The 25445-nt window shown below is 44.3% G+C and overlaps 1 protein-coding gene across 3 annotated transcripts in view; it reads right to left on the reverse strand.

The window, feature by feature from the left end:
- Positions 1-1561: 1561 nt before the first annotated feature.
- Positions 1562-25445, reverse strand: part of St3gal5 (ST3 beta-galactoside alpha-2,3-sialyltransferase 5) — a 47457-nt gene continuing 23573 nt past the window's right edge. For 2 of the 3 annotated variants that reach the window (XM_074050129.1, XM_020179021.2), the window contains exons 2-7: positions 21736-21859; positions 19027-19138; positions 8114-8457; positions 6180-6366; positions 4684-4842; positions 1562-2788 (exon numbers count right to left, since the gene is read on the reverse strand). In XM_074050129.1, the coding sequence (XP_073906230.1) occupies positions 2540-2788; positions 4684-4842; positions 6180-6366; positions 8114-8457; positions 19027-19138; positions 21736-21857 (1173 nt within the window). In that variant the 5' untranslated portion in view covers positions 21858-21859 and the 3' untranslated portion in view covers positions 1562-2539. Of the gene's footprint in view, positions 2789-4683; positions 4843-6179; positions 6367-8113; positions 8458-19026; positions 19139-21735; positions 21860-24902; positions 25051-25445 lie in introns of those variants that run through there. The other variant, XM_074050130.1, reaches the window with a different exon arrangement.

Genomic DNA, 25445 nt, shown 5'->3' on the forward strand with positions numbered 1-25445 from the left:
GAGAGAGTAAAAGGGCAAGTTCTACAGTACTCTCTGTATCAAAGTGCTGGGGTCAGAATGTGGTTAAAACAAGTGATTTTTTCCTCCCTCGCATTCTGCTTTTGGAAAAACAAAGTGATTCTTAAACTTAGAAATCTTTAGTAACTTAGACTATGGTGTGACATTGCTTTTGTTGTTATAACTAAGTCCATACCTGCCACTCAAACCATTAGTGACCAAGAGGTGTCATCATTCAGCAAAAGCAGTCCAGTCATAAGAACTGGCGTGGCAGCTAATTTTAACTAATGGGTCCAATGAATGATGACACTCTCATAATCTATGGAAATAGGCCTTATTCATTTTCTTGGCAAATGAAAAACACAGCATGTGACACAAAAGGAGCAGTGAAGAAAGCAAAGGAACACGTGAAGTTGTTTTATAAGATCCCAGTTCAGCTTTAAGTGTTAGAAGCCCGTAAAGATGATCGTGGGTCACTTCCAAAGGCTGGTGGACTCCAGCAAAGGTGTAAAGGCATGCCTTTTTGTTTATTTAGGGCACCTACTTACTGTGACAAAGCAGAAAGTGAGAGGAGAGGGCAAACCAACATATAGATACAAATGGGGTGGGGATAGGACCAGGCCTGACCATTGCTGACAGAGCACCACACTCTCCAGAAGCCCCAACAGGCCAGAGTGACTTGAGTTGACATACCACCACACTAAGAAAGTTGTCTGAGAAGTCTCAAGTTTGGCTAAAAAAACAAAGTGGGGGTGTAGCTGGCAGAGTGGCTCAAGTGGTAGAGCATCTGCCTAGCAAGCACAAGGCCTGGAGTTCAAACCCCACTACTGCCCCTCCCGCCCCATGCATGCGTATACTCGCACACACAGCTCCTGAGGGCTAAGGGCTGTGCAGTGTCAACTCAGGCCAACCTGAGCCACAGGTTAGCTGTGGACCATCTTCCATGTTCTCAACTTTCAAAATGAAGTCAGCTAACTGGTGAAAATTTAAAAAGCACTTTCTTTTAAACAGTGTCTTCTGAGTAGAACCCAAACTTCATACAAACTTCAGCCTCTCTGAACTGGACCCTAGATCCCTGGAGACAGCAGGGACTCTACCAAATGCCATGACCTGCCCTTTGCCCTGCATGTGCCAAGAGGGCTGAGGGAACAGACATTAGAATGAGCTGGGTAAGGCTGCCCTGGGGCTGGGTGGCAGTGCAGAGGTATGGGAACTGAGGGAGGTGACTCTGGCACAGCAGCAACAGGGCTGAGAACAGAGAGGGCAGGGCAGAGATGGGGGTGGTGGGGAGCAGAGCGCAGAGCTGACACCAGAGACTAGACCACTAAGAGACATAAGCTACAGCAAGCCTGTCCTTGGGGAGGAGGCCACTGATACTGCCATCTCTCCAGAGGGTTCAAGGCTGTCTTGCATCAAGCGGTTTGAGGAACAAGACACCCTGATTCTGTTTCTTACCACTGCAAAACCCACAGTGAGGGCTTGACTTAGCAGCAGCACCCAACGATGCAGTTCCCTAAAATAAATAAATAAATAAATAAATAAATAAATAAGCACTCGAATTCACTAGACCGCAGGGCTCCTCAAAAGCTTTTATTTTCTTTTTTGACCAGCACATTGACCGGTAGACAGTGTCAGGTAGGCTTTTAAATAACTGATTTGTAACACTGGGGGTTTCATTTCAGTGTTTCAGAAAGCATTGTTATTCCTGGAAAGGATTTCTTCCCCCATGACTCTGGATAATAGAGGTTTTGTCCTAATTTGTGGAAGCCACCTCAGTCAGTCAGCAGAACGTCTTAGATGAACACTTATGTGCTTTGGAAGAGCAGTAAAAAAAATTCTCAAGAAATTCAAGAGTTCTCATAATTGCTGGGAAGACGGTGGCTTCTGCAGCCCAGGGCAAGTTCACAGTAGTCAGAGGACACAGAACGTGTGCTGTGTCCCTCCCCAGCCAGGGAGCCAAGGATCTCTCCCCCCGCTGATTCCTGCCAGTCTTTGTGTTTTTGAGTCTTCGGCAGAGGGCTAACCAAGAGAATGGGCCCAAGCATGCATCTCATTGGCCTGGGCCTCCAGCAGCTGGCATAGTGACTGCGCTGTTATCCTGGAAACATCTCGATGAGTTCCACCAAACAGAGCAGCAGAGAACCTGAATCAGGCATTCGAGGCCATCATTAAAGGAGCAGACCCTCCTCCTTCCACCTCATCACCTGCTATTCCATGTGCAGTCTACATGCACAGGGTTTTTACAAATTAAATTACTTTCTTAAAATACAATAAAACATCATTCCATACAACTCTTTGAAAAGTCTTTCCGATTCCATCCTGAAAATTAACTTACAAGATGTTGTGCAAAGATGAACACTGACTTCAAATAAATAGGAAAGAAAAGTGGGAAGAACTAAAACATTTCTTGTTTTGTTTTTTAAATTAAAAGTTTAAAACGCCAGCTGCACTTCAAAGTATTTGCAGGATGAAATGCATCAAGAAGGCTATTCAAAACAGCCCTGAGTGTCCCAGTTGCATTTCCGAGTGAGGTCTGCTGTGTTCAGAATTCACAATGGATGCCGCCACTGAGGTCCTTCACCACTCCCTCTTTGATCAGGTGCAGGAGGAACTGGGTCTCTGTGGTCACATTGTGCATGGTCTGCCAGTCCATGGCGGCCATACACTGATTGCCAAAGTAGTGCAAGGGCGTCCTGGGCTGATTGAGATCATATCCGAAGCCTGCCAAGCTGACTTCATCACACAGGTGCGTGGCTAAGACAACAGCAATGATGCCCATTGTGGGGACGTTCTGAAAAAGAGCAAGGACTAAAGTTTAAAAGTAATGCCCAAGTCCACCAATTCACTCCTTTGCAGGTACTGTACATGCTGTGCAGTCACAAGAGGCGCACCTGACACACCAGACAGTTTTACCTATCACAGAATTTTAAGTCTAACTGTTCATGCAAGTTAGAAATCTCAACTCTAACACATGGTGTGATGTGTACCCTGTTAACCCACCCTCAAGAGACAGCCAGACAGCTCTTATATCACACGAAAGGTGTTCTTTCTAAAGCGTCTACCCACTGGTCCCTCACACAATGGCAGAAGCACAAAGCAAGCCCATTTCCTTTCTTGCAGGACAGCGGTCTCTGGGGTCTGCTCCAGGATGGGTGGCCAGGGAACCCTCCAGTCCTTCCCAGGGATGTTTTTCTGGAGCTCAACCCTCCCCAAGGACTGGGACCCTTAGCTTTTGCTAATGCATATAATAAATGCATTATAAAGTGAAAAGTAAAGTCTTATGTGGACTCCCCCTTGGGAGGGGCCATTCTCCAGCTAGTGTCCCTCTCCAAGCATGTCCTATGCGTGCACACACTCGTGCATACATACGCCCACGCACTTCCAGTTTTTATATGTTGTGGACATGTTTTATATCCATTAGGATATAAACATGCAATATTTATATTGCATTGACTGCATCATGGTTGGTTTTAAACAATCTCTTGATGAATAGTGTGGCTGGTTTTAGTCCTTTGCTATTAATCCTATGATGGACCAGAATATGAGAGGTTCCACATTTCTCTAATTTCTTCAATATCAAATTTTTACAGTAAAATTGCTGGGTCAAAGACCCAATTTTATCTGTCTATCGATAGATAAAATTTTTCTTTCTTTCTTTTTTTTTTTTTTTGAGAAAGAGTCTCCCCATGTAGCCCAGGCTGACCTTGAACTTGCAATCCTTCTACCTTAAATCCTAAGTGATGGGATCACAGGTGTGTTCCACCATGCCTGGCCCAGACTATTCATATTAAAATTGATTTATATCATTAAACTATCCTCCAGAAAAAGTGCCAGCCTCTTCTACCTGCAGAACTGCCAAACAAGGACATTAGCGACTTTTAAAATCTTTACTAAGAAAGTGAGCAAAAAATGTCATTGTGACTCTCCTTTGCTTTTATTTGATTATTGATGATGCTGACTATGGCTCGTCTTTTTCTTTTGGATTTAGAAGGAGCTCTTTTCATTTGGGGAGTGTTTGTTCCATCACACACGTGCTAAGTTTTGTTTAATAACGATTTCTCCACAGGTCTTAAGAATTTTAAAGACACAGGTTTAGCTGCTCAGATCACAAAGGCACAAGTAGCAACGCCATCCCACGCCACCCCTGCCAGCAGCACGTTAACTGCAGGTTCATAACCTGGTGCACTGAACAGCCTAGAGCACAAAGGTTCTCAAATTAGGCTGCAAAATAAAATCATCCTGGGAATTTTGAAGATCCCAATGTAACATACAGACCAATTAAATCAGAGCGTCTGGGATGGGGCCCAGGCATCGACTGGACTTCACTTACCACCATCATCCGAAAAGTGAGCACAAATAGCAATGCTCACCTGAGGAGCCCCCAGAGCTAAATGTAAGAACAAAGTGCCTTCCGGTGTTCTGCAGTTAAACGGAATCCTGGAGTAAGAATGCCTTAATGAATGTCTCAGTGTCACGAGCATTTAACGTGCGGACTCCACTGAAGACGGGAAGAAGGCTAATTATACCATGAAGAGCCCTGAAGCCAAGGTATGGAGTGATAAAGGTGGGGTGTTCTGATCAATGACTGGGCTTCTCCACCTGAGATGCTCTGGGGATACAGTTAAGCTCACACGTCTCCCCTCGAACACAGAGAAAACAATTAACTCTGAATAGTGACAAACATACCTTATCTCGGCCCCAGAATCGTGACTGAGGCTCAGAGTATTGGAGGATGTCAAAGGCGGTCTCTTTGATGATAACTGGATTCAAAATTCTGAAATGTTTTGGCTGCAGTGGGATTTTTTCTGCCACCCGCTTCCAAAAGAAGAGTCGCACCCAAAATGGCTAAGGAAAGACAGCAAGCAATCATTAGGGATGTTTAGCACAGGGTGAGGAAGCAGTCCCTGATAATTAGGTCAAGGTCATGAGCACAGCAGCAGGTAGCCCTGTGCCCTGCATCCTGCAGCAGCAAAGTCATTTATGTCTGCGGAAATCCAGCACCTCTCAGGCAATGGCCTGAGTCAGAAGACTTATTACCATCTACAGCCCTCATTCTGCCCAGGGAAGGCTAAGGGTATCAAATGCTGTGAGCGTCCTGTCCAGGGGGCCCTGCCTTACCTTTGCTCTCCACCGACTTTATTTCCTAGTGTGGTGAAGTCGCTTGTAAACTGACCTAAGTCACTTCCTATGTGCTTCATTTTCTACCTGATAAAAAATCCAGAAGACCACAATAGCCTGCTCAGACTCCAGCGTTGGAGACACGAATCTTGCATCACACAGAGCTCGTGAGAAATCCTGTTAGCTTTGCAGACAGCTAATCTGTGGTTGTGTAGAAAAATGCTCACATGCTAAGCTCTGAAATTTAATTCAATATAACAGGGGGAAGTAATGTCTAAAGTAATGTCATTAATTATTGTAAAGACAGATGAAAGGAATGTGACCAAATGTCATCCATGTCCTTCACATCTGCCCCTCTGGAGTGCTTTGAATTTACTCCAAGAGGACAACCGACTAACACATTTGGATTTTACATACACTCTTTTGAGTATTTTCCACATGGTTTTCATTCCTAGTAAACCTCATTTCTAGAACTGACCAAAGTCATGCAAGTTCAAGTCTAGAGAAGGCATTTGGCCCATTGACATCCCATTTGATATTCTCATTAACTAAAGATCACCATTTTCACATGCAACTTTGGAGTTTGAACTCAGGGCCTCCCATTTGCTAGGCAGGTGCTCTACCACTTGAGCCATTCCACCAGCCCTTTTTTGCCTTAGTTGTTTTTTAGATAAGGTCTCCTGTTTTTGCCCAGGGCAGCCTTGGACTGTAATCCTCCTACCTAAGGCCTCCTATGTAGGTGGGATTATAATATGCACTACTATACCCAGCCTATTTGTTGGGATGAGGTCTCATTTTTTTGCCTAGGCTGACAATGAACTGTGACCTCCCTAAGTCTCCCTCCCAAGTAGCTGGGATTACAGGTGTGAGGCGCTGTCCTCAGCTTACAAGTAACTCTTATTCAGGTTCTGGAAGCAGTTTGCAGCATGGAGTTCTGTGGGGTTTCTACCAAGAGGGTGGTTTTCATTTGAAAGATGACGTATTAAGTATACATTCCACTATGTGTGTTTAAAAATAAAAGCTCATAATTACAATTTGAGACTCCTTTACTTTTTAGTGCTTACCAGGGTTTCATTTTTCACCATTGCTTGAAGCCAGTTGAAATCAACACTCTTAAATAAGACAGCGACAAACAAGTCACTGCCATAGTATTCAGTGTCAGACAGAGGCGCGCCCTCCGGGTACGTCATCCTGATGGTGGTCCTATTCCCAACATGTGCAGAATATCCCTCGACTGGTGCACTGTTTAATCTATTCGAGTAAAAAGGAAGAAGACACATCGACAGAGCCGGCCATCACCCATGTTGCCACATCACACGGCCTCCTGTGTCATGACCATCTCCTGCAATTCTGTCACTGTTGCGTTTGCATGATCCGCCTGCTAACGGGCTGTCTCCACAGGAATTGCAGAGGAGCTGCTGCTGCTTCCATTTTACAAATGAGGAAATGGAGGCACAGGCACTTAGGGGACTTTCCCCGCATGGCAAAGGTACAGTATGAATACGTGACCGCTTTTAGGATCAAAGGGTCCCAGATGGACTGTCATCACCCCTCAAGAACTGGAGATTTTCCTCCTCACTCCCCCACTTGTGACGCAGTTCCAGTAATGCCTTAAGCCCCCAAAGGAGAAATTTTGGTGTCTCCTGACACAGTTGTCTTCTGCTGTTTTGTCCCCCCACCCACCATCACACAGCAATATTGGGGTTTGAACTCACGGTTGTTAGGCAGGCGCTCTACCATTTAGCCACACCTCCAGCCTGACATTAGTTGTCAAATTACCAAAAACTCTAGTCATACTTTTCCAATATGCCTCTCAGATCAATCTTCTGTCACTGTCTCTGCTTGCTGTGCATCACCCCAGGCTCACACACTCACGCCCTCCTGTGACACCCCTGGACCCAGGCCCTGTCCCTCCTCGCCTGTTTTCAACCTCTCACCCCTACAACTGCTGGACAAAGTGAGTTAGGACCCAGTTCTCACCATGCCTCTGGCTCTGCACATCCCTAGGACGTTGACAGTTAATTTACAATAGTGTACATTACTCAAAAAAAAAAAAATCCACGTGTCTTGGAGCCAATGGTTCTACTCTGAAGAACTTTTCTAAGGAGATAATCAAAGCTGTCCAAAGAGACACACAAAGCATTTTCACAGTAACAAAGAAAAATGGCAGTGTTCTAAGCAACATAACCACTAAATAACTTAAAATACCCTCATATAAAGGAAGTCTAAGAATATTTAACAACCTCAGAAACTATCCATCATGTTCAGCAAAAAAAAAAAAAAAAAAACCAACCTTATAAAAACACAAGTGTGTCTAGAATAAAGTGGAAAAAACAATGTTGGCTATTTGTGCTATGAGTGGTTATTTTCTTCCTCAGATTTTTATGATCTTTAATAATTAATATTATTTTACTTTTATCATTAGAAAAACATTTATTTATTTATTTATTTGGTTGTTTATTTATTTATTTTTGCTGTGGTGGGGACCAAATCCAGAGCTTCATGCATGGTAGGCAAGTACACTTAGCTACACCTTCAGTCTGGAAATGACTATCTACTGCTGTCGAGGTGAGTTCTATCTCTGCTGTGGGCTTTCTACTCCAGCCAGCTTTGCCTTCCAGGGCTCACCAGCCCCCAGCCCAGCTCCTGAAGCCCAGCGATCCCTGGCATCTTTCTCCTACTGTGTTCTCCTGTCACCTTGCCTAGTGGCCTTCCTCCTTTGCTGGCTCACCTGAATCTACCCATCCTTCCAGACTTCCCCAGCTCTGAAAGGCTTTGCCAATGACTGTGTTCCATAGCCTGCTCCTTTAAGTTAGGGTCAGTACTACACAGTTTGGGGCATCTGATCACTTCCAGTTTTTGTTCCAGCTTCTCAGAGTTAAGTCCCTTGAGGTCAGAGACCCTGAAGAGCTTCCGGTACCCCTCACTGTCTCTGGAGCTGCACTAACTCAGAGTACTGGACTGAATTCTAGAGAATGGTTGGTTTAAAGCAAGGTACCTTATCACAACATCAAATTGGTTCAGGGCGTGACCCAGTTCTAGTCCGTGCAGAATTCCTCCACTTCCAATAACCACACAGCGCCTACACTGCTTGGCTTGCAAGTGCTCAGGAAAGTCGTGCTCAGGCAGTATATCCAAGAGGGTCTGGACTTTGCTGGAGAACTTCCGGAATCCAAAAGGAGGATCGTATTTGTACTCGGTTTCACTCCCTTTGGGAGCCTTCTGCACGAAGGGCACCAAGTCTGTGCTGTACCTGTGCTCAAATAACAGCGCCATTGCCTTCTTCACGAACTTGGGTCGACATTCCTCCTGCAAGACTTGCTGCGCGTATTTCTGAGCTCTCTGGAATGGAGTCACACCAATATGAGTTTGAAAACCTCTCCGGCATTAGAAACACTCCCATAGATAACATTTTATCCCATGGTGTCTGATGCATCTCTATTGATTATCTTTTAACACAGAAAGTTCACCTTTTAAAGTTAATTTACACTCAGGGACAGAAGAAAACAACCTGGGGACATCACAGGGTGGTTATTCACTGCACAGGTAAAGCAGAAAGATCTCCCACCTCCCACCCCTGGCCTAATATTGTACAAACACATTTGGGATGAAAATGAACCTGGAAGTGTTGAAGACTGCATGTTTCATAAAATTCTGGTCCATGCTACAACATGGGACTTGTCTGAGGACATTATGCCAAGTGAAATAAACCAGTTGCAAAAAGACAAACACTGTACAACTTCACTTATATGAGGTATCTAAAGTTATATTCAAAAAACACAAAGGAGAGTGGTGGGACTGAGGAGAGGGAGGATGAGGACTTGTTTAGGGGTACAGGATTTCAGTTTTCAAGAGGAAAAAGTTTTGGAGGTTGTTTTACAGTGATGTGACTACACTTAACTGCTCATTTAAAAATGGTTAATAAGGTACATTTTATGCTATGTGTTTTTTTTTTTTAATCACAATACAAAAAGGCTTCATATTTCAGGTTTTCCTCTAGCAGGATAAGAAGCAGGGTTGTTTGTCAGTTGGGGTAATGAGCACCACACAGTCTGGATGGCAAATTACCTTAAATGTTTTCAGGAGCAATGTCCCCTTAACATAGACATGGTGCTGGTTGCAGATGCATTTTCTCAGTGTGCTAATGGTTTGCATAAGGAAGGAATAGCTGTTGAAAGCCAAGCACACTGGGCTGGCTGAGCACAAGAAGCCTGGAGGAACAGGCTGCAAATGTCTGTTTACCCCATATGCTTCATCTTGCCTCGGTCTGCCCAAAGGCTGCCTCCCTCATCTTGGTGCTTTTGGTTCTCATCTCCATGCTGAGCCTTGGCCCTGTCTTAAACACACCTGCTCCCATCAAACTACCTGTGTGTGCATGTGTGCACAAGTGTGTGGTGTGAAGTCTGACGCTCCCCAGGGCAAGCTCTAGGGACATACCATGTCTTTTGAATTCTGTCGGTATGTTATGAGGATTCTTCTCATTGTAGAGTTTCAAATGCTTACCCAACTATGTTTCTTCTTAGGGCCATGTTATTATTGTCTGATTTTTTTTTGTTTATTTTTTTTTTTTGTAAATTCTGTACTAGAATATATTCATTATATGGGGAGGGGAATTCATAGTGACAATTCCAATTATGCTTATATTATACATTAGTCACACGGCCCCCATCCTCTCCCCCTCCGCCCCCTCCCCACCCCACTTCAAGCAATTGCAAGAGGTTTCTTAGTTCTGTTTCATATAGGTTTAGGAGGTCCGTCTGCCATATACCATCACCTTAATCTCCTTCATTCACCCTCCCCCCTCACTAGTGCCCCTCCCCATACACTGTACCTATTTTACAGTCCTGTTTTTCATTATTAATACTTAAGATGATGTTCAAAGGGGTTTCTTAATGTGTCCCCACTGTGGGTATACTTTACTTTGGCCCATCCCCTTCCACTATTCTCCCTTACCCTTTTACCTCCTACCCTTATTGTCTGGTTTTTATAAAATACATTTTTAAGGAATGTATCAACCCCACTATAGCAGAAACACTTAAAAACATTACAGCTCCGAAAAGTCATTAGTGCCTGTGAAGCACACACTGCCTACATCTTGGAGATCCAGCCCATTACTGAAGCAGAGCCTCAGCATCAATGCTACAGACACTGCCATATTCACTGTCACATGACCTCTGTGGACCTTGAGAGACAGTCATTGGTGTCGTCCCTTTGTGAGCTCGAGGTAGCATCACCAGAAGAGGTCTGAGCTGGCAAGCAACTTGGGCTGATCACTTCCCCAGCTCCTGAAGTAACAGCCTCTACCCACAGTAAACAGTACACAAACAACACTATCGAGAACAAGTTTGCAGGTGTAAGGTGTGTTCCTGAGCAATGTGTTAGAAGCCAAGCCAGGACCCTGTCATGACCCCACATCCCTAAATGGAGGTGGCTGCTCTGAACCACATGCTGAGCAGGTGATGCCCTGCGCCTACAGAGCACCTAATGCAATCTGGGAGAGGCAAGCAAAGAGAAAGGCCACACACACCATGCACACTAGTCTCCAGACTCCAACCTGAAGGTCATGAACAGCAACTGTGAGAGCCCCCAAAGGCCCAATTTGTCACTCTAGAGTGACACCCAAGCACCTGGTTTTACAAATCTCCTCTGATATAAAGGAAAGGATGAGAAGTGCCAAAGTGACCCAGGGAAGCTTTACCATCGACTGACTCACAACGGAAGAGAAGGTCACAAGTAAGCAGGAAGTGTGCGCACAGCGCTCGGGTGCTGCCAGATCTTCTCTTTAGAAGTTTCATTTGGAAAGGAGTGAAATTTCATTCCATTCCCATTCTGGCAAAGAGTTCAATTTCAGGCTTCAAATTTAATTTTCTAGACTGTGAGCAGAGCAGACGGCTGGGCAATCATCCTTTAGCTGTAACCCCTTCTGTGCTGACTCCCCGCTGTGGCAGTACATAAACCCTGAGCAACCGAGTGAGCACTCTAAATGCTGCTGGAAACTTCAAGCCACTGCAAATCCTTCCCCTGTTTTGTTTAAAGACATGGGCCTAGCTCAGAGAGCCCCCAGAATATTATCTTCTAATTGGAATCTCGGCCTCTCTCCTTTCTTCATTGCTTGTCTGGGTTTCAAAGCTCAGAAAATAATGCCAAGGAAAGCCTCACCTTAAGGAGGTGGGGTAATAAAAAGAAGCAGAGAGACACCCCCCCACCCCCCCACTGCCCATGCTGTGCCACAGATGCCTCCAAAGTAGTTAAGTGAGGGAGGACTGAATGGGAGGCATCTGTCTGGGGCCTGGTGGCACCAGCCAGGTGAGGTCCCCAGGACACTCTTGCAAGATATTAATACAGTTGTCTCAAGTCCAGGGATGGAAATAAAGGCCTTGGATTTTAACCTCTTCCAGGCTGAGCATACAGGCTGTGCAGAGTTAAGAATACATAGACATCTGGTGGTTCTGATTGTCAGTGATGCAGTGATTGGCCATGGAAAACCACAGTGTGAAAGAGCACTGATGGGATTAAAACCAAAGTGATTTTCCTGACCAAAATCTCCACTTCCATTTCTACTCCCTAAGTTTAAGCACTATACTTCTCAGAAATATGGGCACATGGCCTTATTATTAGAAAGAGACAGTAATAGTTATTATTATTATTATTATTTGAATTTCAGGACAGGACAGAATATTTAGGTATAAGGAGAACTTCAGGCCTGGAGTTAACGAAGCATAGGCAAGAGCCCAGCTCTACGACGGCCTGTGTGATTGGGGGTATTGGTTTCCTTATAAAACTTTCCTTTCCACACCTTTAGACTCAGACACTGTAATCTCTCTCCCAGGGTTGCTGAGATGCCTAAGCATTTTGCTTGGTGCCTGGCACATGAGAGGGTATTCATTTAGGTTATCTGTCTACAACATTAATGCAGTTAAAAGCAGGTAAAATTTAAACAACAAGCTTAACAAAACAATACTATAATAAAGCTTCAACCATTTAGTTATCTGGGGCTGGGGGTTTGAGTAGTAAACTGACTACAAAGGGGCTCAAGGGGACTAACTACAGGGATGGAAATGTCCCCAAACTGAACAGTGGCCACAGTGATGTGCCTGACACTTATCAAAGTATGTGACTCAAAGGACTAAATGCTATTGTGGATCGATTTCATCAACATCAACTGTCAAGAAAAATTCAATCAGAAGACCCCCAAGGTGAGACAGTTTTAAATCTACTTAACTAGCAGCATCACCTTGGTGAAAGCACGGGACCCTGGATGGAGGCTTCTAGCCACATTCCAGGTGGTCTAGAAGAGGAAGTGGCCCCAAGGAGAGGAAAGACTGGGTGTAGAGTGCTGCTGCCTCAGCTCACAGCATAGCTCAGTGGGGTGAACCCTGCTCCCTACAAACATGGTACGTGGAGGTCTGTGGAGCCAGACAGAAAACTATGAGGGCAAAGCCAAGGAAACTGGGCCATAATTAACTACACTGCACAGAATGCAGTCCCGAGGGCAATCTGTGGTCTTTAGCTCTCTGAGCGGAGAGCTGGCCAAGTTCAAATTGCTGCCACCACTCAGTTCAAGCCTAAATTGACACAAATGTGCCCATCTCTCCTCAAATATCTTTTAAGTGCAATTTCACATCTGAACCACACTTTGAATGTGTCCAAGAGTCCCTTCAGAGACTACTGTTGGTCTTGTTAACAACAGGCACATTAAGGGACATTTAAAAATAGAAAATCCAAACCTCACAAGTTTGGTGGCTAGTTTTCCTCTCCTGCTGGACTAAGGTGGGCTGGGTCTGGTCCAGCTGGACATTGCTACAGTCTGACAGGGCACACAGGGTGCCACTCGAGCTGCAAGATGCTGAATGTAACCAATGAAGTTAACAGGGCCTGCCCCCCTGGCTCTGAGATGCTCTTCTGCCAATATGCATCCACAATAATTCACATTTGTCTACATGCTCATGTGGCAAGGATCAGATCTCCACAGACAGCCTGGAGCCAGGGTTTTCTTGGGCAAGAGCTCATTTTGAACTTCATCTTTCAGCCATTCGGTGCTCTAGGACCACAGTGACCATTTTCTCCATTCTGAGGAAGTGAGAGATGGTCTCTGTTCCCAAGTCAGTGGTATAAAACCAAGTACCAAAATGAGCTGCTTAGTGTGGCTTTTGATACAGTTCACTATCTGGCCCTGCCATAATTTTTTGTCTCATGTCCTGTTGTGTCCTATCTCCAAACCCTCAGCAACAGGCAACTCTTGCCATCCCTTTCACCTGCACACACAGAGGCCTGTACTTCCACACACACACCAGAAGGAAGGGGACATTCTGTCAGGACCTTTCTGAAAAGTAAGGCATTTTGACGGGGTCAAAAATGTTACAAAGCTACTTTAAAAAACTGTCTTGCCAGGCATGGTGGTGCACATCTGTAATCCCAGCACTTGGGAAGGTGAAGCAGGAGGAGCATACGTTTGAGGCTGGCCTGAGCTACATAGCAAGACCCTGTCTCCAAAAAAAAAAAAAAAAAAAGTCTCAAGTAACAGAATAAAAGATGCCTTCAATTCTATCATGGCCATATTAAGATAGGGTCTCACTATGTAGCCCAGACTGGCCTTGAACTCAAAATTCTCCCGCCTCTGCCTCCTGGGTCCTGGGACTGCAGGTGCTTGCCACCATGCTCAGCTATAATATTATTTTTTAACTGGAAAAAGAAAGCCTTTTAGAACTCCTTCAGAACTTGGTTGATGTGTGGGCACTATGGTTCAGTTAGCTATGCCCTTCTCTGTGTAGGCAGTGGGACCTGGGAGGCTGATCCCACCTTTCAGGTACTCCCACCCCCTTGTCAGTGATTGGTCAGGAATCCTCACTGAAGCCAATCAAAGCAGGGCACTGCCACCTGTGAAGAGCTTATGTTATTGGTTCAGCTGTGAACCTAGGTCTTAAACTGGCCCCTTCTGTCTAAATGAAAGGACTTATATTCTATCATTCAGGGAGAAAAGGAAGGGGAAGCTTTTCCCTAATGAATGTTTAGAGTTGAACAGATGTATCCATGATATTCCTTAAAAGGATAATAAATCTAAAGTGCATAATGGAACATACTCAAAGAATTGGCTGTTAATTGTGGATTTTCTATACAATCTGTGGTTCAAAGATAAGCGATCACACTGTGGTTGAAGTAAACATTTCTCCTTTTCTCTGGAGTTTGACAGACAGGAGTGCAGATTGACCAATACAAAATGTTAGCACACAGCCCCTCTCTCCCAGGATTGTGCCTGGAAGACAAATAGTTAAAAGACTTTGTGTGATAAATGTTAGGATTAAGGTTTGAAGAGATTTCTAGAACACAGAGAGGGACATTATCAAGGGAGTAATCCCTGAGCTGAGATTTGATTTAAAAGACGAGTAACTGAGGCAAAGGAAGGACAGGCTCCAGGCAGAGAAGAAAGAAAGAAAGAAAGAAAGAAAGCAGCAAGCAAGCCAAGGGCAAGCCTGTTTAACAAATGGAAAACCAGAGAACCACGTGTGAAGGAATGACGCTACACACTGACCTCATGCCACATGCAAAAATTAACTTTTTTTTTTTGTGGTGCTGGGGGTTGAATTCAGAGCCTTCTGCTTACCATTTGAGCCAAGCCCAGCTCCTTTTTGCTTTATTTTTGGGATAGGGTCTTGAGTTTTCGCATGGGCCAGCTTGGACCACGATCCTTCTATTTACGCTTCTCATGTAGCTGGGATGACAGGTATTGCCACCATGCCCAGCTATTGGTTGAGATGGGGTCTCTATAAACTTTTTGCCAAGTCTGGCTTTGAAACTTGAACCTATCTCTGCCTCCCAAGTAACTGGGACTTGGCACAAGACATATATGTAAGAGCTAAAACTATAAAATGCATAGAAGAAAATCAGAGGATTAAGCAATGGTTTCTTAGATGTAACACTTCAGGGGCAAGGAAAAATACAAGTTGGGCTCCATCAAAATTATAGACCTTAATGGTAAGGAAATTAAAAGACGACCCACAGAATGAGTAAAAATATTTGCAAACCATGTACTTAACACAGAGGACTGGTACCCAGAATACAAAAAGAACTCTTGCAACTCAATACAGGAAGACACATAACGCAGATAAAAAATGGGCAAAGGATTTAAATAATCATCCCTGTGGACATGCTAAACAGTCAACGAGCATAGGATAGGAAAGGTGTTCGACGTCATTAGCCACCCAGGAAATGCAAGCAAAATTATAATGAAATGCTATTCACGCTTGCTAGGATGCTATGACACAATACGAGTGCTGACAAGGATGTGGGAACTGGGGCTCCTAGCACATTGCTCACAGGAATGTAAAGGGACGAAACCATTTTGGAAAATGGTTTGGCAGATCCTCAGAAAGTTAAAGATGGAGTTTCCTTGTGACCCAGCAATCCTACTCTCAGGCATATACCTGAAAGAACTGAAGACAGTTTGCTGACAAGTACTCAAACAAACACGTAGGTACACATGTTCAGAGTACCATTATGCTGAGTGGAAACAGCTCCAATGTCCATCAACTGATGAGTGGATAGCTAAAATGTAGCATATCTACATGATGGAATATTATCCAGAAATGACAAGTAATGCTTTATTACTTCATTACTGATACATGCTACATGGGTAAAACATATATAATGAAAACATTATACTAAGGGAAAGAGGCTAGTGACAAAAGACCATGGACTGAACAACTACATTTACATAAAATGTCCAGGACAGGCAGGTAGAGACAGCAGGTAGATTAGTGGTTACCTAGGATGTGGAAAGGGGTGGATGGGAGTGACTGCTAATTGCTATAGAGCTTCCTTTTGGGATGATGAAAATGTTCTAAACTTAGACTGGGGTAATGGTTGCACAGCTCTGTAAATACATTACAACCATAGCATCATATGCTTTAAATAGTGAATTTATGTTGTGTGAATTACATCTCAATAAAGATGCTAGAGAGACAGTGAGAGCAAGAGAGAAGCTCAACCAAAGTCCTGCAAGGGGTTCAGTACACTTGACCCAGACAGTAATGGCATGATGGGTGGCAAAAGGAAGCTGGAGAAATGGATAGGGACCAAGTCATGAAGAGTCTTACAGGTGTTCCAAGGGTAACCAAGAGAAAGCAAAGCATCTTAAGAAGGGAAGCAACAGATAAGGCTCAGCTTTTAGAAATACCACAATGGCCACTGTGGGGCGTATCTTATGCAGAGGGCAATGGGTGGAAGCAGAGGGCTCATATGGGACATCCTCGGCACTAATTCTTTGCTTGGAATCCTAAGAAATACACACACACACATACACACAACATTATTTTTTTGGTAGTATTGGGGACTTGAACCAGGGCCTGGTGCTTACTAGGCAAGCCCTCTACCACACGAACCATACCCTCAGCCCCTTTGCTTTAGCTTATTTTTCAGGTAGCATCTCAGACTTTTGCAGGTCTCAGACCACGATTCTCCTACTTCTGCCTCCAGAGCAGCTATGGTTACTGGTGTGTGCCACCATGTCTGGCTCAGAAACTTATGTTCTTATAAACACAGCCCCTGCTTTCAAATAAATTCTGTTTAGATGAAGTGACAAATGCTCACATATATTGTTACACCAGAAGGAGTCTGGAGAGTGACAGAGAAGATGCAAAGTGTACACTATCAAGCCCCTCTTTCTGTGCTTGGCTGCTGTCCCAATATACATTTCTTCCACTAAGGTCACCTAGGCAGGTCTTAACCTTCCACGTGCTGGGTGTTCTCAGTTTGTTGACATTAGCCACCATGTGCCCTGGATTAGGTTTCTCTTTTAGGTCATATACATGTTCCTATCCCTTCAATGGTGCTTCAGGGATGTGGTCTTGAGTCTTTTCTCTGGTCTTTTTCAGAAATCACTAGGATTCCTTGGAAGAACCTTACAGAGTAAGGGCCACAATAATCAGAACACTGTTTGACCTCTGCAGGGACAAGCAGAGCATCCCCGGCATACTAACGTAGCTTAGGGAAAAACTCTAAGGCAGTATGAAAACACCTTCTTCAGCCTCTGCTGGTGAAATGATGTGCTTGATCTTGTGCAGAACAGCTCACTTCTCCTCCATGAATGCCTCTAGAGTCATTATTTTGCAGTTGGTCAGATGGTCAGTGGACAGGAAAATAAACATGGACAGAGAAAGTGGAGAAGCAGAGAAACAAATAAGAATTCACCACACAGCAGTAAGTACTTAGTACCAAATGCCATTATTTGAGGCTTTTCTCAGGAGACAGAAAACAGAGACAAGATATCTAACAACCTGATTCAAGAGAGCTAGCTGTGAAGGGTCTTGGAATTGAATGGGATTTGGAAGATGCCTGCAAGGTCAGACAGACTGGAAGAAGAGGGAAGCCCAAGGAAAGGACACTGGACACATCTGGCTCCACCAGAGCAGATGTATTAATGCCAAGGAAATGAAATGAGGCAGCGAACACTTGAGGACAGATATACAGCAGGGAACAAACAAGACCCCCGAGACTCGACAGTTCTGTGGAGGCCATGCTCTGCACTTATTAACTAAGCTTTTCACTGATATTTTTTCCTGACTTTCTTCTTTTTTTGAGGCAGGGTTTTGCTACTTGAGGCAGGCTTCAAACTCACAATCCTCTTGAGTTGTCTTCCGAGTGCTGACATAGGCACGCACCACCACGCCTGGTCCTTCCCTGACTTGTTTATACCTATCTGAACCCCTTCAAAGGATATTTAGACTAAAGTAGAAACATGAATAAAAATCAGAAGGAGGAAGTGAGCTTTGTATTATCTTATTCAATTTTCATGAAGACCCTGTTAACATAGATTTTGTTACACCTTGTCACATACAAGATGTCCAGAAAACGACTCAAAACAACTGAGTAACCTGCACACAGTTTCAACTAGATCTGAATTTAGGTAACAACTCTCCTGTCTGTACCAGACTGTCTATAACTTGTGGCTTCTCTGAGGACACTCCCTCTCTTCTCCAGCAGAGCAGCACAGAGCAGAGAGGAACTTGGGCTGTGAAACCACACCACTGACCTGACTCTGACCCGGCCCCACACTCACTGGCTGAGGCAACATGGGCGGGTTACTTCACTTGCAGCCCCTCAGTTGCCTCAGCTGAGAGATGGAGAAGATCACATACCTTCACCCCCAGGGTTATCATGACCACTAATGCGCTCACAGCGCAGTTCCTGACATGCAGCAATGCTAAGTTAGGTTAAATCAATTAGTCAACTAGAGTAGATGTGGACTTGGGCAAGTGGTTCAACCTTCCAGGCCATCGTCTGTAGGTGGAAATGTTCTGGGATGTCTCCCCATCAGGATGATGGCTAAATATGATAACATGTGCCCATGACAGCTTTCATTCTTAATCTGCTCCCTTATTTATAATCAACTCTTCTTTCATCCTGGGATGAACCTGTTGGGCAATTCAACCCAATCCAGTTTCATCAGTGAAATTCACAACTATCAATCAACTTAGAAAAATAAATTAATAGATCCTCCTCCCTTTTTTGCAATGTTAGGGATCAAACCCAGGGCTTTCCACATACTAGACATGTGCTCTACCACCAGCTAAACCCCCAGCCCTAAAATCCCTGAAAAACAATATGAAATCATTAAAAGTAAAAGTAAAGCCTGGGAATGACCAGTGATGCTACAAAGAATTTCTTCCTCATCTGTTTCCTGTACATGGGCAGCATCCGGGCAAATGAACCCTGTGGCAGGTACCCTAGGTGTGTCAGCTCCCATGCTGTCACACTCCACAGATGCAAGTAAGTGGGGTAAATGGGTTGGTTGGTTGCTTCTGGTTTTACAGTGCTGAGATTAAGTGTTTTCCCCTTCCTTTCAAACTTTCATTAGCATTTTTTTGTAACACATTTCAGACGCTTTGACAGCTTCAGTGTGCTGGAACATGTCACCTTTATACGGTCAGGATCCACAAAATGCACCTTCCTCATGTCGCATTCTTCGGAACTGTAATTTAACTTGAGGATATAAAGAATCCACACTCCAAACACAAGCAACGTACATCTGGAAAAAAATAAATAAATTAACCAGCTATACCAAGGCAGTCACGTGATAACCAAAAGCAAAAGGGTCATGTGAGCAGAAACCTAACCTTGCCTGTCACACAACACAGAAGGACAATCTTTAGGTCACCTCGGGGGGAGGGGGGGAAGGAAGGTGCTATTTCCTGACAAGATAAATTGGAAATTTGTGACTGTCTTTGTTATAAGCAAATATAGGAAAAAAACCCTTTTCTTTTTCAAGGGCACAAGAAAATCTAACTCATAATGTAGATTACTGGACTGAAAAAGGGTAGGCAATAGACTTGAACTATACAATGTCAGCTTCGATTTTTTAGCTTCTTTAGTATTGTCAGTCCTTAAAAACGAACACACACACACACGAATGTACACATACACAAGAAATAATGTACTCATACTATTTCTAAAGAATTCTACCCATCAATGAGACTGATTGAAGTCAGAAAGCACCATGTGTTACCCTTAAGACCATCTAAAAAACCCATTTTTAATGATCTGATAAATTTGCCCCATCACAGCATTTAACAGGAGCATGTGTATGTGCGCCCACAGGCATAGAGAAAAGAGCTGAGCTTAGTCTTTGCTCTAGGAATCTCATTTTTAATAACCTCCTCAGTGACACTGACAAGCAAAAGGTTAAAGAAAGTTTAAACCACAGTTCAAGAACACTGCTTTAAATAACCCATATTCTTGAAAAAAAAGCAAAGGTAAGGAATAATCTTAAGGGGAAAACAGTACATGTTCTAAAGAAAGGGACCAAGACTTAAATAAAGCACTGAGCACAATATACTATCAAACAGATGAGATCTCCTGAAGACTGCATGCAAGTGTTACTGGGATGTGTTCAAGATGTCATGGTTCTCCTACCAATAGACTCCCCAAGAAATCCTGGATGATATCTTCCCTGGGACTGAGTATCCCGTTAGGTGGACAGGATGCTATCGTTTGTGTATGACAACAGGTTGGCTGGCTGGGTGGGGAGAGAACACACAGTTTCTCCTCCTACAAGAAACTGGTAACATTGGTTGTCTTTTGGAGTGGATGGAAAACGTGGGGAGTGAGAAGGAGAAGACGTTCCACTGAGTCCCTTTAGTATCTTTTGAATTGTGGATCTCTTGGACTCAGCATTCCCCTATTGCTCTCTCCAGCCCCTAGTGTTTTATATTTAGTGCATGTAGTACTTCCCTTATTTTGATTATTATTTTAAATGAAAGCGAGGTGTGTTACACAGGCCTAGCATCCACAGCATGGCTCTCACTGTGCTGTAATTCCTTGCCCATGTCTGTCTTGTCCACACCACAGCAGCGCAGGGCCTGGATCAGCCTTGTTTGCAGCCATGCAGCTGGTACCAGCACAGAGCCAGGCTGCAGATCTCCATGAATTATGGTTATGACTAAAATTAGGCAATGAATGTGCTATAAGTCTATGTTCACATAAATTTCCTTTTACACCTCCTTCAAAATTCTAAAGTGAGGTCAGAGACTAGGTTCCGGGGTTGGATTTCTTTTATCTATGTAAAGATTTTCCCTCCCTCCCCACTTCCTTCCTTTTCTTCTTCCTTCCTTTCTGCTTTTTGAGACAGGGTCAAAAACCGCCTCCTCTGCCTCACCCTCTCAAATGCTCTGATTACGGCAGGCACGTACCACCACAGCTGGCTTTATCTGAAGATTTTCTATCCTTAGACATCTGTAGCATTTGCGACTTGGAGCCAGGTACAATGGCTCAAGCCTGTAATCCTAGCTATGTGGGAGGTGAAGATCAGGAGGATCACAGTGCAAGAACAGCCTGAGCAAAAGTTTGAGAGATCCCCATCTCAATCAACGGTTGGGTTTGGTGGTGCATGCCTGTCATCCCAGCTACTGTGGGAAGGTACAAATTGGAGGATCAAGGTCCAGACCAGTCCAGGCTAGACCATATCTAGACCATATCGTATTTTTTGAGACAATACCTCAAAAAATAATCAAAGCAAAAAGGGCTGGGGGAGTGGCTTAAGTGGTAGGATGCCTCCCTATCAAGCACAAGGCCCTGAGTTTAACCCCCAAAACTGCAAAACAAACTAATCAACCAACTAAAAACAAAACAAAAAACCAGTTGTCGACTTGGTTTAGCTGGTACCAAAAAACCTGACAGGCTCCTCCTTTAACTTTACCCCACATTAGGACATAAGGCTGGTCTGACAGAAACAGCTGTCATCCTTTTTAGTGTTCAGTATGTCATGGTATCCAGTGTCTTTAAGGAACTTCAATGAACCATATTTGGATAACTTAAAACGGCTGAGGGAGAAAGGCCTGCTTCGTTAAACAATGGTGTGAAGAGCAGGGTGCTGTGAGTTACTCTTCCAGGATTCCAAGCTCAGGATCAGGGAACAAATGGCTACCAGCACTGTGCCCACTAAATGCAGATGGACATGTGGACCTGCTCCATCTGCTCACTGAACCTTCACCCAGATGAGCTGTTAAATGATCCATCAGACCAAGTATGTTTTTCTAACATCCGCCACCTTCTGGGTTCTTAAGGAGTTTTTCTCCCAATTCCACACACTGACCCAAACGGGGATGTCAAGGCCTGGGCCCTACTTACTTGAGGATGTCTTTGAACAGCAAGCTGGGTCTTCTCATCTTGTTCTGGGCTCGGGTGTACCATGGCAGGGGGGGCCTTGAACAATCGCTTCTCAGCTTTACAGGGTTGTACTCGCCTGGCATTGCTGCGCAGAGAGGAGAGGAGGACAGTGGGGGAAGAAAGAGGAAAGCGTTAGGTGGAGTACACTTTTTTAAAGCATTTTTTTCTTTTTTTGGCAGTACTAGGGCTTGAACTCAAGCCCTTGTGTTTGCAAGGTAGGCACTCCACCACCTGAACCATGCCTCCAGCCCTTTTTGCTTCCGTTATTTTTCAGATAGGGTTTCATGCTTTTTCCTGGGCTGGTCCTGGACCGTGATCCCCCTACCTCACCTCCCAAGCAGCTAGGATTACAAGTATGTGCCACCACACCCTGCTTATTCTTGCTAACATTTTTTATCCAGGCTGGCCTCAAACTGTGATCTTTCTCCTATCTCTGCCTCCCAAGTAGCTGGGAGACACTGTGCTGGCCCTAAAAGAGACTTTAATGTGATATATCCTTACCATGGAATACTACTCTGTAACAAAAAGTACTGAACTCTTAATCCACACAACAATGCAGGTGAATCTAGAGGGACTTATGTTGAGCTGATACTAAAAGTTCCTAACATTCTTGGAATGACAGAATTACAACTGGAGAGCAGATTATAAGGTATTAGGGGCTATGAAAAAGGTAGGGAAGAATGGCCATAAAAGGGCAACATGGGGGACCTGGTGTGATGGAAATGCCCTGCATCTTTACCACACACATTTTGACATCCCAGCCATGATGTGGAGCTATGGTTTTAGAAGATGCTACCATCAGGGGACCTGAATAAAGGGCACTGAAGATCTCTCTGAGTTATTTTTTACAACTGCATTTGAATTTAATTATTCCAAAAGTTAAATTTTTTAAAAGGCCCCTTACCTTTTGGAGATACATATAGAAATATTTACAGATGGAACAGTAGCTATGAGATCTGCTTTAGGAAAAAACCAAAAACAAACAAAAAAAAAAACCGGGACAGGGACAAGTGAAGGCCAGAGGAGAATGGCTGAGACTGGGCTGAGTTTACACTGTTACTTAATGCTAGGGAGTCAGGCACATGGGGTCCATTCTATGATTTGCTCCACTTCTGTGCATGTGTGAAATTTTCCACAATAAAAGCTTAACAAGAGTTACATTAAAAACAGAGAAAGAGTGTCACATTAAGGGATGGTGGAACAACAGTAAAGAAGGAGCCCAAGTCCCTGAACAACTGCTATTTCACTTCTGGATTCTGTGATACAGGAATAAACCATCTTGTTTAAGCAATTGTTAGTTCAGAGCAAAGCTATATCCCGGCTAATATAGGCACCAATTCCTAGTATGATACATTTACATACTGATTTAAGAAATAATGCATTTGCTATGGTTTTCATGACTGAAATACTAAATATACTCAAGTTATTTATTACATTGTATTTCCTCCATTAGTTTCCCTTCCCTTTTTCCCTCCTCCCTCTTTTTTGCTTAAGACAAGGTCTACTATGTAGCCCAGGCTGGCCTCAAACTCACAATCCTCTTGCCTCAGTCTGCCAAGTGCTGGATTATAGATATGTGCCACCATGCTCAGTTACAGAGTTTTGCTATTTCCTTTGGTGGAAAAAATCTTTTTATCTTAAACTAAACTATCTTCTCGTATTCCTTTTTTTTTCTCTTTCTTTTTTCCTTGGTACTATAAGCAATCTCTTCCTAAACTCCAATTGTGTGAAGCAAGACCTTTACCAATTCTAGACTGCAAGAATTTTTATCACCATGTATCATTCTGTTTGCACAGTTTCAAACAATAGTGCCAAAGACCTTATTAGGAAGCCTTTGCTGAAGAACCTGAATTGTTAAATGAGAAGTTAGAACAACGGAGGCCCTGGAAGGCTTTTAGACACAACACTGTTACCTAATGTGTCAGTCACGTGGTAGGAGTCTGCAGACCACCCATAGCCAGTATATGCACAAAACAGAAGTTTTTGAGATACCTGACTTTTTATGACCAGAAAGTCATACAAATCACACCAAGGTGGATCTCCAGAGAACAAAGCTGACAGTGGTAAGGAGGAGAAAGGATCTAAGCCTCCACCTCTGTGTACGGGACAGCCCTGTTAGCTCTGGCTCTCCTCTGTCCCTCGGGGCAAGTTACTGTAACTCTCTGTAGCTCAGTGTCCTCATCTGTAAAATGGGTACAACAGTGTTACCTACCTTCCAGGATTAATATGAGGAATGTGGAGTGTGAAGAACAGGGCTGTGCACAAAAGCACTGTATATCATTATTATACACAACTCATCTGACACGCTTTAAGGTACTTGCCATCTTTTAGTCATCCCCCTCCTGGCCCTGGGCCTCAGCTACAGTCTGTTAGAGATGTAGCTTGATCTTTTCTTCAGTTCATTCTGCCTATCTTCTCAGGTTTCCCTGGAGAGGGAGCTTTGTCCTAAAGTCCCTCCAGCCCTTGCCGTGAGTGGGGATTGCTCAGTTCCCTCTGTCCCCTGCCTTTGTCTAAACCTACAGGCCCTCTAGCCTCTGTGCTGCCTCCATAAGCCTCTTCTCCCCACAGGTACTATGCTGTGCGTGGTCTCTCTTCCTTCACTCAGTGTGCACACCACACCCGGGACACCCTAGAACCACACTTTCCTGGACAGTGCCACAACCCTAAATTCCCATGTGTGCAAAACATGACTCCAGAGTCCTGCGTTCCTCCTTTGCACTGTTCTGCTCTTGCCCCAAACATTCACCAACAGGATGTCACCGTTTGCCTTTTTCCTCTCTCCCCAAATCCCTCTCTGTTGCAGATGGTTCATCCAAACACAGACCTTTGTCCCTCATGACTGCCTGTACTCTTCACCTCAACATTCCTACCCATGACCCACCATTTCCTTTATCACCACATCATCTGGCAGCTGCACTAGCCATTCTGCCACCCAGGCCCAAAGCTGCAGCTCACCCCTGATGGCCATGCTCAGCCCAGGCACTCTCCAGGGCCTGGACACCAGCTTCTGGGTTTGCCCTCCTACCACATTCCTCCAGGAGGAGTCACTTTCTTGGACTCCCATCTCAGCTTTGTCCCCTCAAAGCCCTCTTCCTAAGATATCCATCTGCTTCTGGCCCCCAGCTCACCTCAGGTTTTGTGCCTCCATGAGAAATTTGTGCGTTACCCTCCACAAAGGAGCGGGGAGAAGCCTGAGTGTGTCAGACAGTTGCTGCCTCAGTGCTTCTGCATGTGTGTTCTCAGTCTGGAACCCCACTCCAATCAGACGCCTGGTGAACAACTCTTTGTCCTTACACCCAGCTCAGGTACATTCCTTCCTTATCTACAGGGTCGGTTTTCAACACAGTACCAACCTGGGGGCATTACCTCATCTCCCGTTTACTACAATTAACTGAAATTTCTTCTTGCAGTCTGGGGGAGGCTGAGCCGCAGGGCCAGGACTCTGTTGGTCTTTGTAGTCCCAGCATCTACAACAGAAGCCCATGGCAGGCCCCTAGGAAACACTGCAAATGGAATGAATGTGCATTATGTGTCTGGCTGTCATCGAATGAGATGAACTTCCAAGAAAAGCTTTTTCTTCAATATTGGTTAAGACTAAAACCCAAGCTGAATGTTGATAGAAATTAAAATGGCAACAACAAAGCAGATCTGTCAGAACATCCAGAACATTC

Source organism: Castor canadensis, chromosome 12 (assembly GCF_047511655.1).
Source record: "Castor canadensis chromosome 12, mCasCan1.hap1v2, whole genome shotgun sequence".
NCBI lineage: Eukaryota > Metazoa > Chordata > Mammalia > Rodentia > Castoridae > Castor > Castor canadensis.